A 19,803-nucleotide genomic window follows, 5' to 3' on the forward strand; every position below is an offset into this window, starting at 1 on the left:
TGGGCGACAGTCGAAGGCAGGGGCCTCGACGACCTGATCCCCGAACACAGCGGCTAGCTGTTGGGACATGGAATGTCACTTCGCTGGGGGGGGAAAGAGCCTGAGCTTGTGCGGGAGGTTGAGAGGTACCGGCTAGAGATAGTCGGGCTCACCTCCATGCACAGCTTGGGCTCCGGAACCCAGCTCCTCGAGAGGGGCTGGACTCTCCACTTCTCTGGAGTCGCCCATGGTGAGCGGCGGTGGGCTGGTGTGGGCTTACTTATAGTTCCCCAGCTCAGCCGCCATGTGTTGGAGTTTACCCCAGTGAACGAGAGGGTCGCCTCTCTGCGCCTTCGGATCGGGGAGAGGGCTCTTGCTGTTGTTTGTGCCTACAGGCCGAATAGCAGTATAGAGTATCCGGCCTTCTTGGAGTCCCTGGGAGAGGTACTGAGAGGTGCTCAGACTGGGGACTCCATTGTTCTACTGGGGGACTTCAACGCTCACATGGGCGACGACAGGGACACCTGGAGGGGCGTGATTGGGAGGAACGGCCTCCCCGATCTGAACCTGAGTGGTGTTTTGTTATTGGACTTCTGTGCTAGTCACAGTTTGTCCATAACGAACACCGTGTTTGAGCATAGGGGTGTCCATAAGTGCATGTGGCACCAGGACACCTTAGGTCGGAGGTCGATGATCGACTTTGTCGTTTCATCTGATCTCCGGCCCTATGTCTTGGACACTCGGGTGAAGAGAGGGGCTGAGCTGTCAACTGATCACCACCTGGTGGTGAGTTGGATCCGCTGGCAGAGAGGGAAGCCAGACAGACCTGGCAGGCCCAAACGTATGGTGAGGGTCTGCTGGGAACGTCTGGCCAAGCACTCTGTCGGGGAGGTCTTTAACTCCCACCTCCGGGAGAGCTTCTCCCAGCTTCCAAGGGAGGCAGGGGACATTGAGTCTGAGTGGACCATGTTCTCTACCTCCATTGTAGATGCAGCTGTTTGGAGCTGTGGCCACAAGGTCTCCGGTGCCTGTCGTGGCGGCAATCCCCGAACCCAGTGGTGGACACCGGAAGTAAGGGATGCCGTCAAGCTGAAGAAGGAGTCTTATTGGGCCATGTTGGCCTCCGGGACTCCTGAGGCAGCTGACGAGTATCGGCAGGCCAGGCGTGCTGCAGCTCGGGCAGTTGCGGAGGCAAAAACTTGGAACTGGGAGGAGTTCGGTGAGGCCATGGAGGAGGACTATCGGTCGGCCTTGAAGAAATTCTGGCAAACCATCCCGCGCCTCAGGAGGGGGAAGCAGTACTCTGCCAATACTGTTTACAGTGTGGGTGGGGAGCTGTTGACCTCGACTGGGGACATTGTCGGGCGGTGGAAGGAATACTTCGAGGATCTCCTCAATCCCACAGTCACGTCTTCCATTGAGGAAGCAGAGGCTGATGACTCAGAGGTGGACTTGTCCATTACCCAAGCCAAAATCACTGAGGTGGTTTGCAAGCTCCTCGGTGGCAAGGCACCGGGGGTGGATGAGATCCGCCTTGAGTATCTCAAGTCTCTGGATGTTGTGGGGCTGTCTTGGCTGACACGCCTCTGCAACATCATGTGGCGGTCGGGGACAGTGCCTCTGGAGTGGCAGACTGGGGTGGTGGTGCCTTTTTTTAAGACAGGGGACCAGAGAGTGTGCTCCAATTATAGGGGAATCACACTTCTCAGCCTCCCCGGGAAAGTTTATTCCAGGGTACTGGAGAGGAGAATTCGGCCGATAGTCGAACCTCGGATCAAGGAGGAACAATGCGGTTTTCGTCCTGGTTGCGGAACACTGGACCAGCTCTATACCCTTCACAGGGTGCTCGAGGGTTTGTGGGAGTTTGCTCAACCAGTCCACATGTGCTTTGTGGATCTGGAGAAGGCATTCAACCATGTCCCTCGTGGTATTCTGTGGGGGGTGCTTCGGGAGTATGGGGTTCGGGGCTCTTTGCTAAGAGCTGTCCGGTCCCTGTACGAACGGAGCAGGAGTCTAGTTCGCATTGCCGGCAGTAAGTCAGACCTGTTCCCAGTGCATGTTGGACTCCGGCAGGGCTGCCCTTTGTCACCGGTTCTGTTCATAATTTTTATGGACAGAATTTCTGTGGTTCTGTTTGGGAATCACAGGATTTGATCTCTGCTTTTTGCAGATGATGTTGTCCTGTTGGCTTCTTCAAACCAGGACCTTCAGCATGCACTGGGGCGGTTTGCAGTCGAGTGTGAAGCGGCTGGGATGAGAATCAGCACCTCCAAGTCCGAGGCCATGGTTCTCGACCGGAAAAGGGTGGCTTGCCCTCTCCAGGTTGGTGGAGAAGTCCTGCCTCAAGTGGAGGAGTTTAAGTATCTCGGGATCTTGCTCACAAGTGAGGGAAGGATAGAGCGTGAGATCAACAGGCGGATCAGTGCAGCCTCCGCAGTGATGCGGTCGCTTTACTGGTCTGTCGTGGTGAAGAAGGAGCTGAGCCAAAAGGCGAAGCTCTCAATTTACCGGTCGATCTACGTTCCGACTCTCACCTATGGTCATGAGCTTTGCATAATGACCGAAAGAACAAGATCGCGGATGCAAGCAGCCGAAATGAGTTTCCGTCGCAGGGTGGCTGGGCGGTCCCTTAGAGATAGGGTGAGAAGCACAGTCACTCGGGAGGAGCTCGGAGTAGAGCCGCTGCTCCTCCACATCGAGAGGAATCAGCTGAGGTGGTATGGGCATCTCTTTCGGATGCCTCCTGGACGCCTCCCTGGGGAGGTGTTCCAGGCATGTCCCCCCGGGAGGAGGCCCCGGGGAAGACCCAGGACATGCTGGAGGGACTATGTCTCTCGGCTGGCCTGGGAACGCCTCGGTGTTCTTCCCGAGGAGCTGGCCGAGGTGTCTGGGGAACGAGAAGTTTGGGCTTCCATGCTCAGACTGCTGCCTCCACGACCCGGCCCTGGATAAGCAGATGAAGACGAGACTAGATGAGATGGGTATGGAATTCCTGCTTAAGAAGTGGGTCGAGGATGTCCCTGGACTTGACCCAACCATGTTCCTCTGGCCCATATCCTTCCCAATCTACCAGGTACTCGACTTGGCCTCCTCTTCGTCTCGAGTCGAGGATCTTGTTGACCTGGTAGATGGGCTCTCCCTCTAGATTGAGTGCAGAGTGTTCCTGGGTAGGTGTGTTGCTGGCAAGGGGCCCCGGGATAGCAGGTTTTAGGTGTGAGACATGAAATGTAGGTGATACTCGGCTGTGAGGGGGGAATTCAAGACTGTATCATACTTCATTGACGCAGTGCAAAACTTTAAATGGCCCAATGTAGCATGGCTGGATTTTTCTATAGGTGTTGATTTCTCCCAAATTCTTAGTGGCCACCCATACTCTGTCACCAGGGAGGAAGTTAGGAGTGTCTCCTCTATGCTTATCTGCATATTCTTTGTACTTGGCGCAGACTAATTCTAGCCACTGATGGACCTCCTCCCAGATGGTTTGACTGCATCTGAACCAGTCAGTCATCGATGGCTTGTACCTGGCTGGGTGCGTCGTCCCAGGGAAACAAGGGTGGTTGGTAGCCGAGTATGCACTGACACTGTGTCAGTTGTGTGGCAGTGTTTAAGCGAGTTTTGTGCATACTCAGCCCAAGGAAGAAAGTGCGCCCAGTCCCCCTGGTTGCACATGCAATAGATTCTTAAAAACACCTGATCTCCTGGTTTGCTCTCTCTACTTGGCCGTTAGACTGGGGGTGATAGCTGAATGTGAGGCTTACTCCCAACCTCTCCGTGAAGCTTGTCCAAAAACTTGAAATGAATTGGGGTCTCTGATCACTAACTATATCTTCGGGGATACCATAGTACCTGAAGACTTGCTGAAACAACAGTTCTGCCGTCTGAGAGTCTGTGGGGATGCCTGGCAACAGAATGAGTTTCAGTGCTTTAGAAAATTGATTGATGGTTACCATTATCATGGTGTTGCCTTGAGAGAGAGGGAGATCTGTGATAAAGTAAATTGCTAGGTGTGACCAAGGTCTTTGGGGAATTGGTAGAGGGCATAGTTTGCCGGCAGGGGTGGGGGGGTGTTCTTGGAACCTTTGCTTGAGCGCATTCGGAGCAAGAGGCAATGAACTGGTTGATTTCTGAAAGCATATTCTCCTACCAGTACCTGTTCCTTAACATTTGGTGCATGCATTGGCTACTCTGATGCCCAGTGGTGGGAGATGTGTGCACCCAGGTGATGAGTCTGCTGCGAAGATGGTTGGGTACATAGAGAAGGCCAGATGGGAGATGAATGGGCAGAGTTTGAGGCTGTGACTTGCTTATTTCCTTGTCCAGTTCCCAGGTGATGGACTGTACGAAACACTGTGGTGGGATGAGAAACTGAGTCATGGTGGGATGGACCTAATGCCCTGAATAAAGCATCTGCCTTGGTATTCTTGGAACCCAGATGGAATGAAATTATGAAGTTAAATCGGGTGATGAATAATGCCCACGTGGCCTGACGTGGATTCAATCTTCTGGCTTTCCTAAGATATTCTAAGTTCTTCTGATCTGTGAGGATTACAAAGGGGTGAGTGGCTCCCTCTAACCAATGCCGCCACTCTTCAAGGGCTAGTTTAATAGCAAGAAGTTCTCTGTTCCCCACATCATAATTCCTTTCTGCTGAAGTTAGTTTCTTAGAAAAGAAGGCTACTGGGTGTAGCTTCTGTTTTTCCCCGAAATATTGGGACAGAATGGCCCCTACTCCAGTGTCAGACACATCTACTTCTACAATGAACGTCTTTGTAGGGTCAGGGTGCTGGAGTATGGGCACAGAAGTGAAGGCCAGCTTAAGCCAATTAATGGCTTCCTCAGCCGCTGGGTTCCACTGCAGGCGTTTGGGACCCTTCTTCAGCAAGGTGGTTAGAGGGGCTGCCAGAGTGCTGAAACTTCGAATGAACAAGCAGTAAAAGTTTGCAAAGCCCAAGAATCATTGAAGATCCTTTATAGATTTGGGTGTTGGCCAGGACGTTACAGCTGAGACTTTAGACGAGTCCATGCATACTCCTTCAGTGCTGATAATATAGCCAAGGAAGGAGATCCTACTCTGATGAAACTCACATTTCTCAGCCTCATGTAGAGGTTGTTCTCTAGTAGTCACTTGAGAACTGCTCTGACATGTTCCTGGTGACTCTGGACATCTGAGGAGTATATCAGGATATCATCAATATAAGCGATGACATTTGCCCAGCATGTCCTGTAGCACGTCATTAATGAAGTATTGGAACACACTGGGTGCCGAAGAAAAGCCATAAGGCATGACCCGGTATTCAAAGTGTCCAGTGGTAATACTGAAAGCTGTTTTCCATTCATCGCCCTTCTTTATCCTGATCAGATTGTAAGCACTGCGCAGATCAATCTTGGAAAAGATCCTTGCGGATCGGAGTTGTTCCAGAGCTGCTAGGACCAAGGGGAGAGGATAAGGATACTTGACGGTGACCTGGTTTAAACCTCTAATCAATGTAGGGCCTTAGTCTGCCCCCTCATTTCTCCACAAAAAAGAAACCAGCAGATGCGGGAGACTTGGAAGGGTGGATGTATCCCTGTTTGAGGCCCTCCTGAATATACTCCTCCATGGCAGCATGTTCCTTTTGGGATAGGGGATAAATATGATCACGTGGAGGAGACATACCTGGCAGTAAGTCAATAGCACAGTCGTATGGCCTGTGTGGTGGTAGCCCACAGGCCTTCCCCTTACTGAAGACTTCTGAAAGGTCCCAATAGCAATCAGGAACGTTGTCCATGGAGTCAGGTTGAGGACTTTCCACAGAGGTGGAAGATACTTTGACCTGGGGACGAGAAAGACAGCTCTGGAAACATGTGGGTGACCATTGAAGGATTTCTTTACTTTGCCATGAAATAAGAGGGTCATGAAGTTGTAGCCAGGGATATCAGAAATCAGAAACACTTTTATTGCCAGGTGTGTGGACACACGAGGAATTTGACTCCGGTTCACTTAGCTCTCCTAGTACAAAAACAGATAAAGCGTATACACAAAACAAACAAACAAGCAAACAACAACAACAAAAATAGGTGCATAGTGCAAAGTAATCCAGGTAAGTCAAGTATGGAATAGTTAAATAAATATAAAGTATACAGTGTGCACAGAATGACTGTATAAGTGTTCAGATATTTTACAAGTGATATTACTGATATATGAATCTGGATTTTAGCTGTTCATCACAGAAAAGATTTCCCTTTTGGTGCGATATGGTGCATAGTGCAAAGATGAATAGTAAATTTAAATAAGTAAAAAAAAATTTATATAAAACAGTGAGCACAGAATGACAGTATGAGTGTGCAGATATTTTGCAAGTGATATTACTGATATATGAATGTGGATTTTAGCTGTTCATCACAGAGACAGCCTGAGGGAAGAAACTATTCTTGTGTCTGGTTGTTTTAGCATACAGTGATCTATATCGCCTCCCTGAGGGGAGAAGATTAAACAGATTGTGACCAGGGTGTGATGGGTCCGCAGAGATGTTACCTGCCCGTTTCCTGACTCTGGACAAATATAAGTCTTGGATGGAGGGCAGGTTGACACCAATAATTTTCTCTGCAGTCCTTATTGTCCGTTGCAGTCTGTTCTTCTCCTGTTTGGTGACCGATCCAAACCAAACAGTGATGGAAGAGCAAAGAACAGACTGAATGATGGCAGAGTAGAATTGTGTCAGCAGCTCCTTAGGCAGGTTGAGCTTCCTGAGCTGGCGCAGAAAGTACAACCTCTGCTGGGCCTTTTTAATGATAGTGATTGTGTTTGTCTCCCACTTCAAGTCCTGAGAGATTGTGGAACCCAAAAACCTGAAGCTTTCAACGGCAGTCACAGTGTTGTTGGTGATGGTGATGGGCAGCAGAGTGGGGGGGGGTTCCTCCTAAAGTCCACTGTCATCTCCAAAGTTGAGCATGTTCAGCTCCAGATTATTCTGACCACACCACCAGACCAGCCATTCAACCTCCCGTCTGTATGCAGACTCGTCACCGTCCCGGATGAGGCCGATGACTGTTGTATCATCTGCAAATTTCAGGAGTTTAACAGACGGGTCTCTTGAGGTGCAGTCGTTGGTATAAAGGGAGAAGAGCAGTGGGGAGAGCACACACCCTTGGGGGGGGGGCGCCAGTGCTGACAGTCCGAGTGCTGGATATGATGCTCACCTGCTGCTTCCTGTCAGTCAGGAAGTTTGTAATCCACTGACAGGTGGAGGAGGGCACAGTGAGCTGGGTGAGCTTGGTGTGGAGGATGTCTGGAACAATGGTGTTGAATGCCGAACTGAAGTCCACGAACAGAATCCTAGCATACGTCCCTGCAGAGTCAAGGTGTTGCAGGATGTAGTGCAATCCCATATTGATTGCATCATCCGCTGACCTGTTTGCCCGGTAGGCAAACTGCAGGGGGTCCAGCAGGGGGTCTGTGATGTCCTTCAGGTGTGACAACACCAGTCTCTCGAAGGACTTCATGACTACAGATGTGAGAGCTACAGGCCTGTAGTCATTCAGTCCTGTGATGGTGGTTTTCTTGGGAACCAGGATTATTGTGGAGCGTTTGAAGCATGAGGGGACTTCACACAGCTCCAGGGATCTATTGAAGATCTGGGTGAAGATGGGAGCCAGCTGATCAGCACAGACCTTCAGACAGGAGGGTGACACACCATCTGGGCCAGGTGCCTTCCTGATCGGTCTGCAAAAAAGCTGACAAACATCCTCTTCACAGACCTTGAGTGCTGGTGTGGGGTCAGAGGCGAGAGGAGGCAGAATAGCAGGGGGTGTGAATGGGTCTTTAATGTCTGAGGGGGGGAGAGGTGTGAATTTGTCGAATCTGGAGTAGAACACATTCAACTCGTCAGCCAGTTGATGGTTCATTGCAGTGTAGGGGGATGGTCTCCTGTAGTTAGTGATATTCTTCAGGCCTGTCCACACTGATGCCGAATCGTTGGCTGAAAGGCTGTTTTTGATCCTTTCAGCATAGCTCCTCTTAGTTGATTTCACCTCTTTCGTCAGTGTGTTTCTGGCCTGTTTGTACAGGACTCTGTCCCCACTTCTTTAGGCCCCCTCCTTGGCCTGTCGAAGCTGTCTAAGTTTTGCGGTGAACCAGGGTTTGTTATTGTATGTGCAGAAGGTCTTGGTGGGCACACACATATCCTCACAAAAACTGATGTAAGATGTCACAGTATCAGTCAGTTCATGAAGGTCTGAAGCTGCAGCCTCAAAAACAGTCCAATCAGTGCAGTCAAAGCAGACTTGTAGTTCCACTTTGGCCTCATCAGACCATCTCCTCACCGTCTTAACTACAGGCTTAGCAGATTTCAGCTTCTGCCTGTAGGACGGGATAAGATGAACCATACAGTGATCAGATAGTCCCAAGGCTGCAAGGGGGACAGAGTGGTATGAGTCCTTTAAAACAGTGTAACAATGGTCCAGAGTGTTAGAGTCCCTGGTGGGACAATGTGCTGTTTATATTTTGGCAGTTCATGGCTGAGGTTTGCTCTGTTAAAGTCCGCCAAAACAATGAGCAAAGAGTCCGGGTGGTTTTTCTCCACGTTGTTTATCTGGTCAGCCAGGTGTTGTAATGCCTCATTAACACACGCCTGAGGGGGGATGTAAACTCCAACCAGAATAAACGAGGAAAACTCTCGCGGAGCATAAAATGGTTTGCAATTTATGAATAATGACTCCAGATGAGGACTGCATGATTTATTTAGAACTGTGACATCAGTACACCAACCTTTGTTAATATAAAAGCAGACTCCGCCTCCCCTCATTTTCCCCGTGAGCTCCGTTTCGCAGTCCACTCGGTGCAGGTGAAATCCAGGAAGGTGGAGAGAAGAGTCCGGGATGTGCTCACTGAGCCAGGTTTCGGTGAAGCACAAGGCAGCAGATCTGTTAAAATCTGTGTTGATTGTGTTGAGGAGCAGCAGTTCGTCCATCTTATTGGCCAGAGAGCGGACGTTAGCCAGGTGAATAAACGGAAGCGCAGTGCGAAACCCCAGCTGCCTCAGTCTGACGAGCGTGCCGGCTCGCTTCCCCCGGTGTCTCCGGCGTCCCCGGCGTAATCCATAGAGAGCTGCTGCTCCCCCGACAAGTAACTCTGAAGAACTTTCCGGATTGATGAAAGCCGATGAAAAAACTTTACTGGTGGTTAAGCCAACGTTTATGAGTTCTTCTCTAGAGTATGTGACAAGCGAAGAAACACAAGAAACACAACAAAAACGTAGAAAGTACGAGAGAGCGAAGTACCAAAGCAACCGTCCGCAGCGCCATCTTGGTTTTATTTCCAAGAATAATGTCATGATTATTCTTGGAAATAATTAATAATAATAATGACATTATTCTTGGAAATAATGTCATTATTATTATTAATTATTTCCAAGAATAATATCATGATCAACGGTTGTCGTTACATACAATGAGATGAATTCCTTGTACAATGCTCCTACTTGAATCTGTACTGGTTGGGTCCGTGAAGTGACCAGCCTGTCGCCTATGGGTCCTCCATCGATGGCCCTAATGCTGAGTGCACTGTGCAGAGGGGTGGTAGGCATGTTGAGCTTCGGCATGATGGTATTACTGATAAACTTCCCCTCTGCCCCTGAATCAACAAAAGCAGATAGGACATAAGTGGAGGACGCCACCTTTAGTAAAACTGATATCTTGAAGGATTTTGAGTTGAACTCTCTCACTAGACTCGTAGATCTTACTGGTTTCTCTGCTGGGGTTTCACGAGCTGGTCGGATCGGACAGTGCTGGATGTTATGTTCGGGGCTCCTGCAGTAGAAGTATAACCCCTCCTTGTGTCGTCTAGTGCACTCAGCACGGGTTAACCTAGTGTGTGAGACCTCCATGGGTGAGCTGTCCTCTGACCGCTGAACAGGTCTGGTACAATCGTGGATAGACGGTCGGTGCTTTAACAGTTGGTCGAGACAAATAACTAGGTCTATGAGGGAGTCTAGAGTGAGGTTCTCATCTCTACAGGCCAGTTTGCTGATGATTTCAGGACGTAAACCTTGGCAAAAGACTGCATTCAGAGCTGGGTTGTTCCATTCACTAGCGGCTGCTAGCGTCCTGAAGTCCAGGGCATATTCAGCAACACTTCAAGAACCTTGAGAGCTGGCAAGTAGGCTCTCTTCAACCTCTATTCCCTCTGGTTCATGGTCAAACACTCTCTTGAATAGAGAGGAACTGATCGTATGACTTAGTTTGCTCACCACCCTTGTTCCAAATGGCAGTAGCCCAGCGGAGTGCTTTGCCAGTGAGAAAACAAACTTAGCAATTTTATGCTCATCAGATAAGTTGGCATGGTGGCAAAATACATAGAACATCGCAGCACAAAACCTTTACATGTGATAGCGTCTCCGGCAAACTTCTCCGGACTGGGAAGTTGCAACGCCGGGCTAGGAGGAGACTCGGGGCATGCTAGGAGGGCCTGCAACATCACAGTTGCAAGCTGTGTCATCCGAGTGTTGAGATCGGAGAGCATCTGTTGATGTTCTCCCAGCAAACACCCCTGCGCGTTAAGAGCAGTCTGTTTAGTGTCCTCCGCTACATCCATGTTGGCGAAGTATCCTGTTTGAATGCAAGCACTTGCAAATGTATGCGCGGAGGAGAATAGATTGCAGAATGTCAACAAAGCCAAGCTAAGGGACTGGAATTGGTGTCAGTAAACTAGTGAGGGTTGGGCAATCGGCGAACAACGTAACATAGGAAAGACAAAGAGCGAAAACGTGGAGGAAATAGCAAAGGGTCAGAAATATAAGAGGTAGTCAGAAAAGATACAAGCCTTGGTATGAACTGAACTAGCAGGATGATACTTCACAATGGTGTGTTTGTTAAGGGAGCTTAAATAGAGGAACAGGTAATTAGGGAAATGAGAGCCAGCTGAGATTCAGTAGGCTGGAGACAGAGGGTGCTGTGTGTTTTGGGAGCTGTAGTCCAGAGTGTTCATGTTTGTAGTTCATTCTTTCTCAGCGGGTTTACTGACATACGTCTATTTTATAATCTATACTCAAATCCATACACATTTTTCAAAAAGTCAGAAATTTAATTGTCAGTGGATCCTGCAACAGTAGTATCGATAGTGTACTACATTAAGTGGCATCCAAAGGAAGTTGTTAAAGATTATAAAGGTTATTACAAAGTTGACATAAAGGTGAAGTGTAACATGCTGGAGAATGAGGAAGGATGCAAGTGCATATAGTCAGTGTTGGTTTTATTTGGGTAAATCCAAAAATGATAGTGAGTATCCATATCCACATACATCAAATGAGGAATCAACAACATTTATATATGGAAATGAGTCAGAAAACTGGAATAAACGTGGAACACAAAATAAGATTCAGAACTGAATGATACAACTGACAAGACTTCGCAAGGGTACTAAGCAGAGGTGGGGACTTGAGACTTGGGGACTTGGACTCGAGTCGACTCGAGTCACTGTTTTCATTACTTGTGACTTGACTTGACAAAACATGAAAATACTTGAGACTTGACTCGGACTTGGACGTTTAAGACTCAGGACTTGACTTGACACATGATGACTTGAGTGACTTGAGTGTTATTTCCATCGTGTTTTTATTGTGAAAATAAAATGTAATATGCACATACTTCAGTAATTTTGATTGCACTGCCGTTGCGTTGTCACCGCCCTGTCCATCAGGCACGCTCTTTGCGTGGGCTATATACTGGCACGCCCCATGCCACGATGTGTTCACAGATTTCACATCATATCATCATGTCAGCCATCCCAAGAGTAATCACTTTCGGCTTCAAGGGCTACTGCCTAGAAGGTAAACGACGAACGGCGCAGTGCAAGATTTGCAACGTGACGATTTCTGACAGCCAGACCACGACCTCCAATTTCGTCCGGCATTTGAAGATCCATTCTGCCCAGTAAGTTTATTAATGTGTTGTTATTTGGTGATAGCAGCTAAACTCCTCGTTAGCCAATGTTAGCCACGAGAGTGAGCGGTAGGAGGATTTTAGCCGTTGCAGATGTAGCTAGGGATTCAGTTTATTATTGTGAAATTCTTATGTGAATGCTGGTAAGCAATGTAGTTACGTCAAGTTTAATGATATTGTATATCAGTAGTAGTAAGTTGATTGTGCACTTTGCAGTCGTGATGCTGAATAACATAAGCAGCTTCCTACCCTGTTGTTCTGTTTCAGGGTTAAGCTAATGGTCAGCTTGTGAACATGTACACGTTCATGAGCAGTACAAATTCGTGTAAGTGTGTTCGTGTACATTAGCCAGACTGTCCATAGGGCATAGAGGCTGGGGAGTTTATCATAGCCGTTTGAAATAGCAGTGCAGCAACCTGCACATTTTTTTCGTCACACTACCCGATCAAAAAAGAAAAGAAAACTCCGTCCCACTGCCTATCATGCACTATTGAAAAAAGCGCCACAATTTGGATTCACCGGCATGCCACTCGCTGTTTGAATACAGGCTAGCAGCAATACTAAACTCTGCAAAATAGGCTGACTGTGCGCGGGAGTCTTGGTTCCTGCTGTAACACAGTGTTACGAAAATAAATTGTGCAGTTATCCAAACCATGAATTTACATTTAGTATATCAGGCTACCAGGCCGCCAAAACAATGGTTTGAATGACTACAATTTAGAGAGCACAACTCTGTAACCGAACAGGTGCATTGGATATTTCCCAGTGAGGTAATTTAAACCCTTTGGTGACTGACCCCTTGAAAATGGTTCCTCCAGGAACGATGACGTTTCAGTTGTCAAGACAACGGAAAAACTAAAATACAAAAACAGAAAGATACGTCACAATGCTCTTGTGCACAAAACAAAATGCTCTTGTATTTGTATTTGTATTTTAGTTTTTCCGTTGTCTTGACAACTGAAACGTCATGGTTCCTGGAGGAACCATTTTCAAGGGGTCAGTCACCAAAGGGTTATAAAGTCTCTGGGTAATTGTTCAAGGAAAGATGAATCCCACGCACTGTCCTTTCCATATTGTTCCCGAAACGTTGCACTTGTGGTAAGGAGGACAGTGCATTAGCCACGACCGAAACATTGTGAGCAAAGTTCCTGTGGAAAGGAATGCGCGGGATGCATATTTCATTTAACATTTATTTTCGTAACAATCTATTATAGCGGGAACCAAGACTCCCGCGCCAAAGTCGTATGTCCACGCTCCGCACAGGCTGAGGCAGCCTCGGAGAGAGAGAGAGCGAGAGAGCACTTTTGCACACACCTCTGTAGCTTGTCATATGGGGTAAGATGATGTCACTTTTGCACGGGCGAACAGGTCTTCTTTTTGAGACCTAAATTATGTCTGACACATTTCTCTATCCTTTGGGGTTTTTTTTTTACTGGCGCAAACATACATCGAAGTCACTTCAGGTTTCTCCACGTGTATCTTATTAATAATAATCATCTCATCTGACGTGATTAGAGATTGGAGGAGCTCATGCCCCTGTTAACCCAAGGTGTCGTCCTACCCTCTTTTAAAGGGGTACCAAATATAATATATACAGTTGCTGATGTGACAAAGTAACGTATTCTTAAGTATTCTATCAAATTTATATACTAGAAAACAACGAAATATCTTGGTAATTGTAAATATAATACTTTATACGCTAAACCGCACAAGAGTCGCCATTTTTAAAAGACCGTGACGTCAGCGCTACCCACTGCACTAGCAGAACTCTCCGAAATAGAGGAGATAAGCGTGTAATCATGGCGTCGGGCGCATCAAGTGAAAGCGACAGCTCTGTCGAATCATACGAAGAGATCCCGCAAGACACACTGCAAGCAGGCTATGGCTTAGAAGGGTACCAGTTTGAACCTAGAAGTACTATGTAGTGGAAGTTCATTATGTCTAACTATTAAAGCTATTTTAAGTTCGTTTCTTAAGACAAGGATTTTTTAAGATGTTACCTTGTTGACAGTTTCGGTGAGAATCTTCCGCCTTCTTCAAAACAGTCACCAGATGTCGAGTGGTGACGTGCCTTATCAGCTGATGTTACGCTACGGAGGCGTGAACGTCCCGCCCAATTTGACAGGTAGTTCACGCCTCCTGCTGTCAGGTCGCTCCCCCAGGACACATCTGGTGACTGTTTTGAAGAAGGCGGAAGATTCTCGCCGAAACTGTCAACAAGGTAACATCTTAAAAAATCCTTGTCTTAAGAAACGAACTTAAAATAGCTAGGAGAGGTACTCTCGACTCCGGTGATGAAATAAGAGAAGAAAGCTTGGATGACGGCGAGGATGAGACTGATGCTGACCATGGGCATGGCGAGCATGGGGCAGAGCGTCTGCGTGCAGGTGACACGGCGTGGTGCTCGTGCGGAAAATGTAACGTGGAGTTGCTCACGAGTCCAGCAGAATTTATTTGCTGCAATGAGATAGGCGCCACCCGTGGACTTGCGAAATTGTCGCAAGAGGCAGAAACAGGTATTTCACACGTGCTATTCCCAACCTCAATGAGCCAACACAACTGGGCACATACATACGTCATGAGTGTTACGCAGAGAAAATGAACGTGCATTCTGATTGGATAAAATTAATATCATGGCGGGCTGTTCAAACTGCGGAAATAGTTTGCTCGAGCTACTTTCAAAACACTATAACTTTCCAACCTTAGAACAAAAAACTTTTGTAAATCTTGAATAAGGTTCGTTAATGTGTGTTTTATTGTTATATTTACTCTATATATTGCCCTCTGTTCCCCTTTAACTACGCGCATAAGAGTGCCAATTCTCTGTTTATTTTTCTTTATGGCTGATGACAATGTGAGAAACTTAGTTGGCTTTCAATCTTGCAATCAATTTTGCCATCAATAAATAACTTTGTGACATTATTACTGTTTTGTTTTATGTATTTTACAGAACATGAGTATTTAAAATGCAAATATTTAACAGGTTGGGCACATGTGCCAGGGATGTTTACTGACATTTACTTATGTATTGCCTTTTCAATGTATTAAATTCATATTCTACTGCTAAAATTACGCCAATACGCCTAAGGTGACTTGACTTGGACTTGACTTGACTTATTATAGGACTTGACTTGACTTGACTTGACTTGACTTGACATAGCCTGTGACTTGACTTGACTTGCCCAAGACAAAAAAGACTTGGGACTTACTTGGGACTTGAAGGTTAAGACGATACAGCATGGTATACAGTTGTGCTTGAAAGTTTGTAAACCCTTTAGAATTTTCTATATTTCTGCATAAATATGATCTAAAACATCATCAGATTTTCACACAAGTCCTAAAAGTAAATCAAGAGAACCCAGTTAAATGAATGAGACAAAAATATTATACTTGGTCATTTATTTATTGAGGAAAATGATCCAATATTACATATCTGTGAGTGGCAAAAGTATGTGAACCTTTGCTTTCAGTATCTGGTGTGACCCCCTTGTGCAGCAATAACTGCAACTAAACGTTTCCTGTAACTGTTGATCAGTCCTGCACACCGGCTTGGAGGAATTTTAGCCCATTCCTCCGTACAGAACAGCTTCAACTCTAGGATGTTGGTGGGTTTCCTCACATGAACTGCTTGCTTCAGGTCCTTCCACAACATTTCAATTGGATTAAGGTCAGGACTTTGACTTGGCCATTCCAAAACATTAACTTTATTCTTCTTTAACCATTCTTTGGTAGAACGACTTGTGTGCTTAGGGTCGTTGTCTTGCTGCATGACCCACCTTCTCTTGAGATTCAGTTCATGGACAGATGTCCTGACATTTTCCTTTAGAATTTGCTGGTATAATTCACAATTCATTGTTCCATCAATGATGGCAAGCCGTCCTGGCCCAGATGCAGCAAAACAGGCCCAAACCATGATACTACCACCACCATGTTTCACAGACGGGATAAGGTTCTTATGCTGGAATGCAGTGTTTTCCTTTCTCCAAACATAACGCTTCTCATTTAAAACAAAAAGTTCTATTTTGGTCTCATCCATCCAAAATTTTTTTTCCAATAGCCTTTTGGCTTGTCCACGTTATCTTTAGCAAACTGCAGATGAGCAGCAATGTTCTTTTTGGAGAGCAGTGGCTTTCTCCTTGCAACCCTGCCATGCACACCATAGTTGTTCAGTGTTCTCCTGATGCTAGACTCATGAATATTAACATTAGCCAATGTGAGAGAGGCCTTCAGTTGCTCAGAAGTTACCCTGGGGCCCTTTGTGACCTCGCCGACTATTACATGCCTTGCTCTTGGCGTTATCTTTGTTGGTCGACCACTCCTGGGGAGGGTAACAATGGTCTTGAATTTCCTCCATTTGTACACAATCTGTCTGACTGTGGATTGGTGGAGTTCAAACTCTTTAGAGATGGTTTTGTAACCTTTTCCAGCCTGATGAGCATCAACAACGCTTTTTCTGAGGTCCTCAGAAATCTCCTTTGTTCATGCCATGATACACTTCCACAAACATGTGTTGTGAAGATCAGACTTTGATAGATCCCTGTTCTTTAAATAAAACAGGGTGCCCACTCACACCTGATTGTCATCCCATTGATTGAAAACACCTGACTCTAATTTCACCTTCAAATTAACTGCTAATCCTAGAGGTTCACATACTTTTGCCACTCACAGATATGTAATATTGGATCATTTTCCTCAGTAAATAAATGACCAAGTATAATATTTTAGTCTCATTTGTTTAACTGGGTTCTCTTTATCTACTTTTAGGACTTGTGTGAAAATCTGATGTTGTTTTAGGTCATATTTATGCAGAAATATAGAAAATTCTAAAGGGTTCACAAACTTTCAAGCACCACTGTAAATGGATAACACTAATTAAGATCACAGAACAGGTGAACACATTAGGGCAAAGAATTCATGACAGGAGGGTGAAAACACGACTACAACCAAAACAAAGGTTGTGTTGTTCATATCTTAACGCCATTTTGTTTATAATATCTGTCTGTCTGTTGTCATCGTCATAGTTGAGGGCCTGTGATCCAGGAAGCCATCAACTAGCTTCCATGAATTCTCTTGGGTGATTATAGCACACTAGAGAGACCCAAACCCTCACCTGGTGGAGGGTACACATACATGGGCAATTTAGAGTAGACAATTGCTGGGTTTCACATGATGTCACATCTGCCTCATTAGTTATTCAAAACTTTAGCTGGTGGTCCATCAAAGCTCAGTTGACAAAGCGTTTGTACGGAGAAGGTGCATTGCTCACGTGAAAAATGCCTTATGCTTGCGTTGTTTTAGGTTGTTTGAATCGATCAAACCATGAAACTGATAAAAGTTTCTTCAGGGCTCCCCATGAACTAATAAAAAAGGCTGAACGAACACAGGATTTCACAAAAAGACGTCGAGAAAGGTGGCTTTTGAACCTCTCACTGAAATCTAAGGGAGCCGATTCGAAGCATGCTCAACTTTGCAGTGATAACTTCATGAAAGGTTTGTATATCCCTCTCAGCTATGTCCTTAGTGTTTTCCAAGTACTTTTCTTGCTATGTGTCGTTATTTTATGGTACTTTTTGTTAGTTAGTTTGTGATAAAAGTTTCTTCAGGGCTCCCCGTGAACTAATAAAAAAGGCTGAACGAACACAGGATTTCACAAAAGAGCTAAAGTCCCCAGCTGTTTCTTTGTTTACTCCTCACTCCTCACAAAGTCCGTATGCATGAAGGTCTCGACAAAATTCTTACCCAGCCATACAGCTACAATGCGCTGTGATCACTTCTCCTTCTTGTTTAACTAAGATCCAGGTCTTTAAAGGGGTTTCTGATGAGCTTTGTGAATGATTTACCTGAGAGATAAGAGCGAACACAAGTAAGAATCAAGCGAACTGTTGTTTGCTTGTTTACACTTCAACTTGCAGTGCTTCCTTGTAAAGACGTGAATGAACAGCTTAAATAAAACATACTTACACGGGCAAAAACAATACAGGATTAATTCGGCAGCAACTTGATACCGAGGTCCTTTACCCAGTCACATATAAAAAAGCTGTAAGCCTCTATACTCTTCCAAGCTTTCATCTGTTTTGCGGTGTAGAAGGATGTCTGCAACACCAGATAGTTTGAGATGTCGGGGAACTCAACTGAAAGGTAGTTTTCAAGATCGTATGATAAATCCTCCTTTTCCAGACTGTAGGGGTCGATTCCATTGCACATAGCAATCTTCTGAATATATCTAAAGTGAGCAGCGGCTTCTAGATTATGAGCATACTCTGATAATCGTTAGTTGTTTGCACTACAGCAGCCGTTTAGACCACCAGCTATTTCACTTCTGGTAAAACCGCTAAAAAAAGTAATGTGACTGAACCCAGCAATTGAACTAATCTGTATGCCTTTGAACTGTGGGAGGAAACCGGAGCACCCGGAGGAAACCCACACAGGCACAAGGAGAACATGCAAACTCCACACAGAAAGGCCCCAGTCAGCCACTGGGCTCGAACCCAGAACATTCTTGCTGTGAGGCGACAGTGCTAACCACCATACCACCCTTTATTAATATCAATGACACCTAAAACATTAAATATTTTGTGTATATATAACTGTTCTTTGTCTTTCTCTCTTCCTGTCTTTCTCAGTGGAATGGTAGTGAAAGTTCATGATAAGTATCGACACCCTGGCTGTTTCGTCTGCTCAGACTGTGAGGAGAACCTGAAACAAAAAGGCTACTTTTTTATAGATGATGAAATCTACTGCGAAACTCACGCACATGCTCACGCAAAACCTCCCGAAAGTCCAGACTTGTAGATACTACATGCACACACAAACACGCACTTACATCCGAATATTATAAAATAATAATAACACTATACTCACTTAGGAGTGCACTCACCTCGAGGTACACATACCAGACACAATCAGCATGGTGATTTATTGAGAAAACACAGCAAGGTATTGATTGTATGGAACATCAGTTTATTTGTGGGTTTTGAAATGTGTATACACTGTGCTTTATACATACTGTAGGAATAAGCTGTTGTGGCTAAAGATTTCAATAAAATGAAATTTATAACTGTGTGATTATCAGCCTGGTCTCATCTCTCTCTGGTACAGGACATTCCATGTACTGTGTGTGTGTATTGTGTGCATGTGCATGCGTGTGAAACTGCTAATCAGGTTACAGTACAGTCAAGAAATATCATTAAAAAAGTTTTAAAAAGTAGATTTTCTATTCGAATTTGACAGAAATTTGTTTCAATTTCACTCTAGTAAAAACAAGTCGTCACCAATTAGTATAATATGAATGATATACTATTTGGCAGCTAATGAATTTTATTCTATCCACATTCACTGGATATGAGCAATCGCGCACGCTGATTGGCTACTCTACTACTAGGCTATCAGCTTATATACCGTGAGTAGAGAAAAACAAAATGGCAGAGTGTGTTGCTGAACCAATTGAGGATGAAATAATAACTCCACTCAAAAACAAAACAAAAAAATACAAAAAAAAATCAACAAAATATGAAATGAAAGTATTTAATGGTAAGAACATATTTTTATTTTTCAAGAATTATTACTATAGCATTTTTCACAAATTGCTATTGTCAATTCACTGGTTTATTTACATTCTAAGCGGAAATCATTTTGTCGGACGTTTTGCATAAAATTTTTATTCATCAAATTTGCAAGAAATAAAAATACTCTATTTCTCAAAGTCCAGTGAATGTAGATAGAATAAAATAGTTATTCTGCTCAATCTCGTTGTACATGGCTTATAGTCGATTCGGCGCTATGCACCTCGTCGTACTCACGTACAACTCGATTTTGTGGAATAACTGTTAAATATTTAGCAACATTAGCATTGCTTTAAACAAGTGTTATCATAAAAAAGAGTTATGATAAAAACAATAAGTAGAGTTC

The 19,803-nt window shown here is 45.3% G+C and overlaps 1 protein-coding gene across 2 annotated transcripts in view; it reads left to right on the forward strand.

Annotated features, from left to right (window-relative positions):
• The window catches only part of pdlim3a (PDZ and LIM domain 3a), a 39,219-nt gene extending 20,263 nt beyond the window's left edge, over window positions 1-18,956 (forward strand). The window contains exon 7 of one of the 2 annotated variants that reach the window (XM_060916720.1): window positions 18,519-18,956. In XM_060916720.1, coding sequence (XP_060772703.1) covers window positions 18,519-18,687 — 169 coding nt within the window. In that variant the 3' untranslated portion in view covers window positions 18,688-18,956. The remainder of the gene's footprint in view (window positions 1-18,518) is intronic. The other variant, XM_060916721.1, reaches the window with a different exon arrangement.
• Window positions 18,957-19,803: the final 847 nt, after the last annotated feature.

Source organism: Neoarius graeffei, chromosome 3, assembly GCF_027579695.1.
Source record: "Neoarius graeffei isolate fNeoGra1 chromosome 3, fNeoGra1.pri, whole genome shotgun sequence".
Taxonomy (NCBI): Eukaryota; Metazoa; Chordata; class Actinopteri; order Siluriformes; family Ariidae; genus Neoarius; species Neoarius graeffei.